We start from the raw sequence: 12,541 nt of genomic DNA, 5'->3' as shown, positions 1-12,541 counted from the left end.
CTTGCCGGGGGGATAATATTTTTGGTGAGAAGGTCGAGCAGCTGGTGGACCAACTGCATCAGCGGGAAACCGCCCTCGACAAGCTCTCCCACCGGGCGCCTTCAGCATCCACCTCAGCAGGTGGACGTTTTTCCCGGGCCCGGCAGGCTGCGCCCTATTCTTTTGCAAAGCGTAGGTACAACCAGCCGGCCCGAAGGCCTCGCCAGGCACAGGGACAGCCCCAGCGCGCTCGTTCTCGTCAACAGCGTGCGCCTAAGCAGCCCCCTGCGCCTCCACAGCAAAAGCCGGGGACGGGCTTTTGACTGGATCCTCGGGAACATAGCCGCCCTCAAAGTGTCCGTACCGGACGATCTGCCGGTCGGGGGGAGGTTAAGTTTTTTTCACCAAAGGTGGCCTCTCATAACCTCCGACCAGTGGGTTCTCCAAATAGTGCGGTGCGGATACGCCCTGAATTTGGCCTCCCTGCCTCCAAATTGTCCTCCGGGAGCTCAATCTTTCAGCTCCCATCACAAGCAGGTACTTGCAGAGGAACTCTCCGCCCTTCTCAGCGCCAATGCGGTCGAGCCCGTACCACCCGGGCAGGAAGGGCAGGGATTCTATTCCAGGTACTTCCTTGTGGAAAAGAAAACAGGGGGGATGCGTCCCATCCTAGACCTGAGAGGCCTGAACAAATTCCTGGTCAAAGAAAAGTTCAGGATGCTTTCCTTGGGCACCCTTCTGCCAATGATTCAGAAAAACGACTGGCTATGTTCCCTGGATTTAAAGGACGCATATACTCACATACCGATACTGCCAGCTCACAGACAGTATCTCAGATTCCGCCTGGGCGCACGGCACTTTCAGTATTGTGTCCTGCCCTTTGGGCTCGCCTCTGCCCCACGAGTGTTTACCAAGTGCCTCGTGGTGGTAGCGGCCTACCTACGCAAGCTGGGAGTGCACGTGTTCCCATATCTCGACGATTGGCTGATCAAGAACACCTCGGAGGCGGGAGCCCTCCGGTCTATGCAGTGCACTACTCGACTTCTGGAGCTGCTGGGGTTTGTGATAAATTACCCAAAGTCCCATCTCCAGCCAACACAGTCTCTGGAATTCATAGGAGCTCTGCTGAATGCCCAGACGGCTCAGGCCTACCTTCCCGAAGCGAGGGCCACCAATCTCCTGGCCCTGGCTTCGCAGACCAGAGCGTCTCAGCAGGTCACAGCTCGGCAGATGTTGAGACTTCTGGGTCATATGGCCTCCACAGTTCATGTGACTCCCATGGCTCGTCTTCACATGAGATCTGCTCAATGGACCCTAGCTTCCCAGTGGTTTCAAGCCACCGGGAATCTAGAAGATGTCATCCGCCTCTCCGCCAGTTGCCGCACTTCACTGCTCTGGTGGACCATCCGGACCAATTTGACCCTGGGACGTCCATTCCAAATTCCGCAGCCCACGAAAGTGCTGACGACGGATGCATCTCGCCTGGGGTGGGGAGCTCATGTCGATGGGCTTCACACCCAGGGTCTGTGGTCCCTCCAGGAAAAGGATCTGCAGATCAACCTCCTGGAGCTCCGAGCGATCTGGAACGCACTGAAGGCTTTCAGAGATCGGCTGTCCTACCAAATTATCCAAATTCGGACAGACAATCAGGTTGCAATGTATTACGTCAACAAGCAGGGGGGCACCGGATCTCGCCCCCTGTGTCAGGAAGCCGTCGGGATGTGGCGTTGGGCGTGCCGGTTCGGCATGCTCCTCCAAGCCACGTACCTGGCAGGCGTAAACAACAGTCTGGCCGACAGACTGAGCAGAGTCATGCAACCGCACGAGTGGTCGCTCCATTCCAGAGTGGTACGCAAGATCTTCCGAGAGTGGGGCACCCCCTCGGTGGATCTTTTCGCCTCTCAGACCAACCACAAGCTGCCTCTGTTCTGTTCCAGACTTCAGACACACGGCAGGCTAGCGTCAGATGCCTTTCTCCTTCATTGGGGGACCGGCCTCCTGTATGCTTATCCTCCCATACCTTTGGTGGGGAAGACCTTACTGAAGCTCAAGCAAGACCGCGGCACCATGATTCTGATAGCGCCCTTTTGGCCCCGTCAGATCTGGTTCCCTCTTCTTCTGGAGTTGTCCTCAGAAGAACCGTGGAGATTGGAGTGTTTTCCGACTCTCATTTCGCAGAACGACGGAGCGTTGCTGCACCCCAACCTTCAATCCCTGGCTCTCACGGCCTGGATGTTGAGGGCGTAGACTTCGCTGCGTTGGGTCTGTCTGAGGGTGTCTCCCGGGTCTTGCTTGCCTCTAGGAAGGATTCCACTAAAAAGAGTTACCTTTTCAAGTGGAGGAGGTTTGTCGTTTGGAGTGAGAGCAAGGCCCTAGAACCTCGTTCTTGCCCTGCACAGAACCTGCTTGAATACCTTCTGCACTTATCAGAGTCTGGCCTCAAGACCAACTCAGTAAGGAATCACCTTAGTGCGATTAGTGCTTACCATTATCGTGTGGAAGGTAAAGCCATCTCTGGAGAGCCTTTAGTCGTTCGATTCATGAGAGGCTTGCTTTTGTCAAAGCCCCCTATCAAGCCTCCTACAGTGTCATGGGATCTCAACGTCGTCCTCACCCAGCTGATGAAACCTCCTTTTGAGCCACTGAATTCCTGCCATCTGAAGTACTTGACCTGGAAGGTCATTTTCTTGGTGGCAGTTACTTCAGCTCGTAGGGTCAGTGAGCTTCAAGCCCTAGTAGCTCATGCTCCATATACCAAATTTCATCATAACAGAGTAGTGCTCCGCACCCACCCAAAGTTCCTGCCGAAGGTGGTGTCGGAGTTCCATCTTAACCAGTCAATTGTCTTGCCAACATTCTTCCCCAGGCCGCATACCCGCCCTGCTGAACGTCAGTTGCACACATTGGACTGCAAGAGAGCATTGGCCTTCTACTTGGAGCGGACACAGCCCCACAGACAGTCCGTCCAATTGTTTGTTTCTTTCGACCCTAACAGGCTAGGGGTCGCTGTCGGGAAACGCACCATCTCCAATTGGCTAGCAGATTGCATTTCCTTCACTTACGCCCAGGCTGGGCTGGCTCTTGAGGGTCATGTCACGGCTCATAGTGTCAGAGCCATGGCAGCGTCAGTGGCCCACTTGAAGTCAGCCACTATTGAAGAGATTTGCAAGGCTGCGACGTGGTCATCTGTCCACACATTCACATCACATTACTGCCTCCAGCAGGATACCCGACGCGACAGTCGGTTCGGGCAGTCGGTGCTGCAGAATCTGTTTGGGGTGTAAATCCAACTCCACCCTCCAGGACCCGAATTTATTCTGGTCAGGCTGCACTCTCAGTTAGTTGTTCTTCGTAGGTCAATTTTCTGTTGTACCCTCGCCGTTGCGAGGTTCAATTGACCTGGGTTCTTGTTTTGAGTGAGCCTGAGAGCTAGGGATACCCTAGTGGTGAGAACAAGCAGCCTGCTTGTCCTCGGAGAAAGTGAATGATACATACCTGTAGCAGGTGTTCTCCGAGGACAGCAGGCTGATTGTTCTCACCTACCCTCCCTCCTCCCCTTTGGAGTTGTGTTTCATATTTTATTGCTTGTCATTCAACTGGCGGGAGCGGTCGCGCACGGGCGGGAAGACGGCCGCGCATGCGCGGTGGGCGTGCCCTGCGTGCCGACCGTCCCGCGAAGCCTTTTCCGGTTGGTGGGGGCTGCCGCGGACGTCACCCAGTCGTGAGAACAATCAGCCTGCTGCCCTCGGAGAACACCTGCTACAGGTATGTATCATTCACTGTATAGTAGATGACGGCAGAAAAAGACCTGCACGGTCCATCCAGTCTGCCCAAGAAGATAAATTCATATGTGCTACTTTTTTTATTTGTACTGTCCTCTTCAGTGCACAGACCGTATAAGTCTGGCCAGCCCTATCCCCGCCTCCCAACCACCAGCTCTGGCACAGACCGTATAAGTCTGCCCAGCACTATCTCTGCCACCCACCACCGGCTCTGGCACAGACCGTATAAGTCTGCCCAGCACTGTCCCCGCCTCCCAACCACCAGCTCTGGCACAGACCGTATAAGTCTGCCCAGCACTATCCCTGCCACCCACCACCGGCTCTGGCACAGACCGTATAAGTCTGCTCAGCACTATCCCTGCCGCCCAACCACCAGCCCCGGCACAGACCGTATAAGTCTGCCCAGCACTAGTCCCCCCTCCCAACCACCAGCCCCAGCACAGACCGTATATGTCTGCCCACACTAGCTCCGCCTCCCAACTACCAGCTCTGCCACCCATTCTAGGCTAAGCTCCTGAGGATCCCTTTCTTCTGCACAGGATTCCTTTATGTTTATCCCACGCATGTTTGAATTCCGTTACCGTTTTCATCTCCACCACCTCCCGCGGGAGGGCATTCCAAGCATCCACCACCCTCTTCGTGAAAAAATACTTCCTGACATTCTTCTTGAGTCTGCCCCCCTTCAATCTCATTTCATGCCCTCTCATTCTACCGCCTTCCCATCTCCGGAAAAGGTTCGTTTGCGGATTAATACCTTTCAAATATTTGAATGTCTGTATCATATCACCCCTGTTCCTCCTTTCCTCCAGGGTATACATGTTCAGGTCCGCAAGTCTCTCCTCGTACGTCTTGTAACGCAAATCCCATACCATCCTCGTAGCTTTTCTTTGCACCGCTTCAATTCTTTTTACATCCTTAGCAAGATACGGCCTCCAAAACTGAACACAATACTCTAGGTGGGGCCTCACCAACGACTTGTACAGGGGCATCAACACCTCTTTTCTTCTGCTGGTCACACCTCTCTCTATACAGCCTAGTAACCTTCTAGCTACGGCCACCGCCTTGTCACACTTTTTCATCACCTTCAGATCCTCAGATACTATCACCCCAAGATCCCTCTCCCCATCCGTACCTAGCAGACTCTCACCGCCTAACACATACGCCTCTCTTGGATTTCTACTCCCTAAGTGCATCACTTTGCATTTCTTCACATTGAATTTTAATTGCCAAATTCTTCTAGCTTTTTCAGATCCTTTTTCATGTTTTCCACTCCCTCCGGGGTGTCCACTATGTTACAAATCTTAGTATCATCCGCAAATAGGCAAACTTTACCTTCTAACCCTTCGGCAATGTCACTCACAAATATATTGAACAGAATCGGCCCCAGCACCGATCCCTGATGCACTCCACTACTCACCTTTCCCTCCTCCGAGCGAACTCCATTCACCACCACCCTCTGGCGCCTGTCCGTCAACCAGTTCCTAATCCAGTTCACCACTTTGGGTCCTATCTTCAGCCCATCCAGTTTATTTAAGAGCCTCCTGTGGGGAACCGTGTCAAAAGCCTTGCTGAAATCTAAGTAGATTACGTCTATAGCACGTCCACGGTTCAATTCTCCGGTCACCCAATCAAAGAATTCAATGAGATTCGTTTGGCACGATTTCCCTTTGGTAAAACCATGTTGTCTCGGATCTTGCAACTCATTTTCTTCCAGGAAATTCACTATCCTTTCCTTCAGCATCGCTTCCATTACTTTTCCAATAATCGAAGTGAGGCTTACCGGCCTGTAGTTTCCAGCTTCTTCCCTATCACCACTTTTGTGAAGAGGCAAGCCTGTGATGGATCTTATGGCGACAAGTTCAAATGCCAAAGTCCTGTGCTTCTTCAGCAGACGGAGAGATCCTCGCTCGGCAGGGTTGGATGCCTTGACTCAGCCCTGGCCTCCGGGCCTACTATATGTGTTCCCTCCATAGTCCTTGATAGGGCGCGTGCTCCTTCGGATTCGGCTGCACCCAGGAGAAGTGGTCCTCATCGCCCCGGATTGGCCCAGGAGACCTTGGTATGCGGACCTCCGACAGATGCTAGTGGAGGCTCCCCTTCCTTTACCTCTGGTACCGAACCTGTTGTCACAGGGCCCGGTAGCCATGGAGGACGCCTGCCACTTTAGTCTTATGGCATGGTGATTGAGAGGGCGCAATTGAGGGACAAAGGCTATTCAAACACAGTCATTTCTACTCTCCTGTAGGCCCGCAAGCATTCCACTTCCATGGCTTATGCCAGGATTTGGCGCCAGTTTGAGTCTTGGTGTGCTTCAAAAGCGATCACACCCATGCGGGCTCCTGTCTCGCCGATTCTGGACTTTTTGCAGGATGGTGTACAAATAGGCTTGGCCTATAATTCCCTGCGGGTGCAAGTGGCAGCGTTGGCCTCCCTTCGTGGTAAGGTTGAAGGCGTGTCTTTAGCTGCTCATCCAGATGTGGCACGGTTTCTTAGTGGGGTGCTTCGGCTCCGGCCTTCCGTGCGAGCACCCTGTCCAGCTTGGTACCTGGGGCTAGTTTTGAAGGCCCTGCAGGCTTCTCCTTTTGAGCCGCTTCGGTGAGCATCGGAGAAAGATTTGACACTAAAGGCCGTTTTTCTTGTGGCCATTACTTCGGTGAGACGGGTGTCAGAGCTCCAGGTGCTGTCCTGTAGAGACCCATTTCTGCAATTCTCAGAGTCCAGGGTCACGGTTCGGACCGTGCCTTCCTTCATGCCTAAGGTGGTTTCAGCGTTTCACCTAAACCAGCCTATTTTCTTGCCCTCCTTTGATAAGGAGGAGTTTCCAGAATCTTTTGGGCAGTTGCACCTGTTGGATGTGCACAGGACTCTTCTGCAGTATCTGCGAGTTACTATCTCTTTCAGGATCTATGATCATCTGTTTGTTTTGCTATCAGGTCCTCGCAGAGGGTCTCCAGTGTCTAAAGCCACTATTGCCCGCTGGCTCAAAGAAACTATCTTTTCAGCTTATCTGCTTGCCGGCCGGTCTCCGCCTGTAGCCTTTAAGTCGCATTCTACCAGAGCGATTTCTTCCTCTTGGGCTGAAACTGGAGCACTCTCTCATCAAGAGAGATGCAGTGCAGCAACATGGGCTTCTAAGCTCTCTTTTGCCCGACATTACAGGCTGGATGTGGCTGCTAGGAGGGATGCGCGTTTTGGAGCACAAGTGCTAGCGCGTGGTGTGACCTGTTCCCAACCTATATAGGGATTGCTTTGTTACATCCCATACGTAATGGCTTCATCTGCTTGATGACAAGGAAGGGAAAATTAGGTTCTTACCTTGGTAATTTTCTTTCCTTTAGTCATAGCAGATGAAGCCATGAGCCCTCCCTGTATGATTGTCTGTATGCTGTGAATCTGTTTCAGGTTCTGTTCTAATTTCCTGAAGTTCCTTCCTTGGGAGAAAGTTGGAAAACAGTCTTCAGGATTCATGTTCACTTATAGGAGGATGAGTCCATTCCCTCCAGTTTATGTTTTGGAGGATGAGTTTATTCCCTCCAGGAGGTTGTGTGTATCCCCTTCAGTGATACAATAAAGAGGACGAGTTTATTCCCTCCAGGGGGATGTGTTCATTCCCTCCTTTTGAGTTCATGCCCTTGTTAAGGGGCCATCGTTCGCTGTGAGGACAGTTCATGTTATTCCCATTGCGGTTTGCCATACTGCTTTGGAAGCTTCAAATACTGAAGAGGCAGTAGAGCTGGCTGGCCATGAGGCACTGTGAAAAGCTGAGTGCTCTCTTTCTCCCCCTGCTGGTTGATGGACACAACCCATACGTAATGGCTTCATCTGCTATGACTAAAGGAAAGAAAATTACCAAGGTAAGAACCTAATTTTCCCATGGTGCATACTTTCACTTTTAATGTGTACATTGGCAGAGCCCATAGTATACACACAATTCATAATAATCTTTAATTTACGTGTGTACTTGCAGAAAGTACATGCTAACATTTATACAGGCCCTCAAATTGATGTAAGTGCTAGCGCCTTGTGTACATGTGTTCTTTCTCACTTGTACTAGTGAGAAAGAACACATGAAGTCTAGTAGGCACATGTTTGATTTTATATAATAGGTGTAAAATAGGTACATGAAATTCTGTTATCTCGGTGTGATTTTATAAAATTCCCTCACTTTCTTGTTGACCATTTTAATAAGGCTCATTAAGGATCCACTGTCCCTATTCCTTCCCTTCAACTCTCTTGCTGTACAGTAGCTGCATACAATAAAGCATGATTAGACCTGATAATACTTGTCAAAGAAGCCCCATTGGTCTTATTAAGTGCTTCCAACTTTTGTCTCCTGTAATCAAAAGTTGACTTTTATATACAATATAGATATGTATTAAGAGGACAGTATGACAGTAGAGGAACGCTTGATTTTACCTAGTCCTATCTTAAAACTAATCATTTGGGGGTTTCCTAGTATGAACAAGTAGAACAAAATGTGTATTTAATTTATTTATGGTAATGTGTAAAACCTATTTTTTTTTTTTAAAGGGTTTCAGATTTCCTTATGGGAGATGTAGACAATGGTTCATCCTTGGGACTTCCTAGATCTACAAGATGTCGGGTAAGCAGAATACCTTCTGTCTTTTTTACTTTCTTTTTTCCTTCTTTTTTTTTTTTTTTTTTACATTAATGATTTTGATATATATTTTTTTTTAGTTACCTGTACTGTCCATTCTCTGAAGACAAAGCAGTTCTCCAATTTAACAATAACTGAGCATAAACACATTCTAGATATTTCTTAAAAATATTTGAAATTTTTACTAGGCAGCCATGGGACTTGAACGGGCACTTTAAACTTTGCTTTTTTCCAATTCAGTTGGATTGCTCCACAATTTCATTGGCTGCAGTAGAATTTAACTTTAAAAAGGGAGGCTATGATAAATTGAGGAAACTTAAGTAGGAACTAAAAGGAGCAGTTGCAGAGATTGTGTTCACGTGGGGTGTGGAAATTGTTTAAAAGTACCACTTGGAGCCCCAGAAACACATATTATGCATATTACAGGTTGAAGAAAGAGCAATCTGCAACTGCTAGTATAGTTACAGTGCTGTGAAAATGGCTATTAAAGCCAGAATGGAAGTTGGGGGGAGGGGTGGGGAAGGAAAGCTAATCCAAATGAAGAGATTAAAAAGAGCATAAGCATGGGCAAGTTAGATGTGATTTCATGTTCACTTTAAAATGCTATAGTATGTCAGTATTTTATTATAGCAGCTGATCACAAATGCAATATTGTTAAAAATCTACAATAGTTCAAACCATACCTTTATTAAAAAAATGGTATCTGGAAAGAACTGGTTTCAGATTGGGTTTTAAAAATTATCTTTATTAACTCATCCAATAAAATAAACTGTTTTACAAATCCAAAAAGAAATTGTCCAAAAAACTAATATATCTCATGCCTATTACTTCTGATATTTTACATTATTTTATTTTCTTCCCTATCCCCCTTAACCATGTCTTCATTGGGTTTTACCATCTTAACACTTTCAATGGTGTGTTCAGTGCCATAAAAACACCAGTTATTTTTTCATCATTGCCCAGCTGTCAAGATTACTATGTGTAAAAAATGTCAAACAAAATATTTATTCCTTAGTTTCCTTAACAGACAATTCCAGCAGCACAGAACTAACAATGTTGTCTGTCAGGAAAAAGTTCCACAGACCCCAGTTGAGGACCTTAGCTGAGGAGCTGAAAAACCTTAAAGGTACTCTCAGCTGAACTGAAGCCCAGTGTCTCAACTGGCTCAGGAGCTGTTTGTTAGCAATCCAGCTGCTTGGCTAACTTGCAATGCATCTGCTGGGTAAAGGAAAGCAGAACAGTAGCAAGGCTACCAGACTTCAGATCCAGAGGCTTTTTTTCTTTTGTCAGATAAATATTCCTGACAGGAGATAGCAGAATTAATTGCTTGTTCAACTTTCTCTCCATGCCAGCTCTTAGATGACAAGAAGAAAGAAATCATCAGAAAAAAAGGGGTTGTCAAGGGGCAAGAATAGAGAAGGCAAAGATAGCAGAAGCCTTTTTTTTTTTTAACTCCCCCCCCCCCCCACCCCCCAACCTCACCTGAAGACAAGTCAGAAGAAACTGGTCCAGGAGCAAGCCTTAACTGAGCAGACCAAGAGCTGCACCAAGATGCATCTTCCACTAGCTGGAGATAAATATTGATTTGTGGGAACTGCATAGTTCCCTATAGGGCAAAGCACCAAGTCTGTACTGTAGATCTTCACACTTATTTATTTTTGGTGCTGTCTTCTTTCCCTTACAAGGCAGCACCACATACAACTACTACCTCGCCTTCTCCCTCCTTCAGGGCTCAAGCTTGGGGAGGTGATGACACCATGTGCTGCTTCTGCTGTCCTCATGCAAGCAAAACAGAAGTGCTGAACTGTCGCCTCTAAAGCCTAACCCTAGTGTTTGTCACACTAGCGGTTGGGGGCAGGCTCAGCCACTTCATATCTGCTTGGTAAGCCATCACTTCAGAGCAGTGGGTCCTCCGGCATAATCTCTTCAGTGCATTGTCTGAACTTTTGCACAAGACCACCTCTACATTTTGCTCCCCCTCTTCAACGTATTCCTGTATTCTCTGAGAACAAGTAGACTAATGTTCTTAGGTGTGTAACGTGGTCCTCATTGCTTCATCTGGAGCTTGTATCAAGCTTTTACAGAGCTCTTTGGAGCTCGAGTCACGCTCCACCACGTGTGTGCAAGTGCAGGACCAATAGTCTTTTTTTCTGCAGTGAGGAGAGGACCCATTTTTACTTCTCTCCTTACAGGTAACAGTTCGGTTCTTTAACAGAGCTGCTTTTTATGCCTTGTTTTTTGTTTTTAGTTTTTGTTCCCCCCCCCCCCCCCCCCCTTTATTTACCATGCTCAGTAGGCCTCATTTAAGCATGAGCCTCAGTCAGGTCTTTCCATTATTTTTTCTCTGGTGCTTTGTCCTTTTTGTGGAACCATTGAATTTTTCCCTGTTGCTACAGCACTGTTTCTGATGCACTTGGACCATTTCTGGCACAGCTACTCTGTTTTCCTCTCTTCCGTGTTTGGGGTCTGAATATACCTCTTCTGTTTCCTGTGTCTTCAGATCCAAGCCAGAACCCAGTTAGCCAGAATGGTTCAAAGGAGTCAGGTGGCTGTCCTTGCACATTTCCAAAGGCCACCTTTCAGCCTGCTCTAGTTATCAAGGCTTGAAATCAGCACCACACAGAATAATTAGGGGGGATGAAATCTTACAGGTAACCCATGTTTGTTATTATCCAGAGAGGTGCTCTGCAAATACAAATATTAGGGGTCCCGAGCCCCCCAAGCTCCCCACAGTGCATTACTCTGTTGTTTAAAACCTACTGAATTGACCTGTAAGACTACCTAGCTCTTTGTCACATTTTACTCTAACAGCTCTGACCATCCATCCTCTAAAAGAACCATAGCTCTTTGGGTAGCAGACTGCAGTAACTATTGTTACAGAGAAGCAGGTCTTTCAGTTCCAGGTCAAGTAAGAGTGCATAAACTCAGGGCCATCACTTCTACAGCTGCTTATCGCCGGAACATGTCTCAACTGGACATTTGCAAAGCAGCAACATTGGTTTTGACTCTCACATTCACCAAACATTACTACTTGGACACCTCTCATGCTCAGGACATGTTGTTTTGCCAGTCTGTCCTCTGGAACCTTTTTGCCTGCTCAGTTAATCACCAACCATCCACATAAATACTCAGCTTGGGATTCGCCTGGTAGTGTGCCTTTATGTCCCCTGCTTGTCTCCAGAGAAAGCAAAATTGTTTAGCTATAATAGGGGCTCCCCTTGATAGCAGGGGAATTCAGCCATACTTGCCTGCTCTCCATCCCCCTCTTCTGCGGATAGCTATTAGACTAAACTGAAGAGACATAGGGAGCTGCTCTGTGTGCGGGAATCCTCATCCATACAGACATTTTTCAAAAGGCTTCCTAGATAGAGGAGGGCACCAGCACACAGGCTCAGTTGAGAGACTTCACCAGCAAGTGTGGCTGTATTCCCCTGATGTCTACGGAGACCCCCCCCCCCCCCCATAAGCAATTTTACTATCTGTTGCCTTCATGTCGTCCTATGTCTGAGCATTTGCACAACTCTTGTTTAACAGCTGAGTCTGTTGGTTCAGCTGATTACTGGGTGATTCTAACCCTGCTCAGAATTCCCTCAACAGCTGTCTTTCAGTAAAACAGTGCCACTTTGCTCTTCACTCTGTTGGAAGGCTTCTACGATTGGAATAGGTTCCTTCATTCCTGGATCAATGAGTCCAATTTACCTAATAGTTTTGGGCCAATACATTTTTTGCTTCCCTCAATTCAGAACTCTGTATTTTCATCCAAATTTGGAAGTTTTTACTCATGTAATAAGTCAGAATAAACTTTCTCCTCCAGATTGCTCTTTTGGAGGTCTCTGCAGTCAGATACTGCTTCAGACATGTTACGTATATTAATAGGGGCTTGTTTCTCGCCAACTCTCTTAAACAAGATTCAAGGTGAGTTACAAATTGCTAAAAAAAAAAAAAGACTGATAAACCATCAGAAATTGACAAAAAAGCAAATAAAATTTTATCAAAGAATGCTATATTCCCCATGGCCTATGTTTTCAGGGCTTTATGGAACAGGAAATAATTTTTCAATGAACAAAGCTCAGAAGGAAGATTAGAAAAAGTTTTAAATTGTACCTCCTTAACAGATGGAAAAGCTAACCTCAGGTTATTGTAGCTCCTAGAAGTTGCCCAA

General features: G+C 47.7%; 1 protein-coding gene across 3 annotated transcripts in view; it reads left to right on the top strand.

Moving 5' to 3' along the window:
- ARHGAP29 (Rho GTPase activating protein 29) overlaps positions 1–12,541 on the top strand; it is a 321,071-nt gene that overhangs the window by 165,464 nt on the left and 143,066 nt on the right. For all 3 annotated transcript variants that reach the window (XM_030206020.1, XM_030206021.1, XM_030206023.1), the window contains one exon: positions 8,292–8,364. In XM_030206020.1, the coding sequence (XP_030061880.1) occupies positions 8,292–8,364 (73 nt within the window). The remainder of the gene's footprint in view (positions 1–8,291; positions 8,365–12,541) is intronic.

The sequence above is a fragment of the Microcaecilia unicolor genome, chromosome 6 (assembly GCF_901765095.1).
Source record: "Microcaecilia unicolor chromosome 6, aMicUni1.1, whole genome shotgun sequence".
NCBI lineage: Eukaryota > Metazoa > Chordata > Amphibia > Gymnophiona > Siphonopidae > Microcaecilia > Microcaecilia unicolor.
This window is presented reverse-complemented; position numbering and strand designations above follow the sequence as displayed.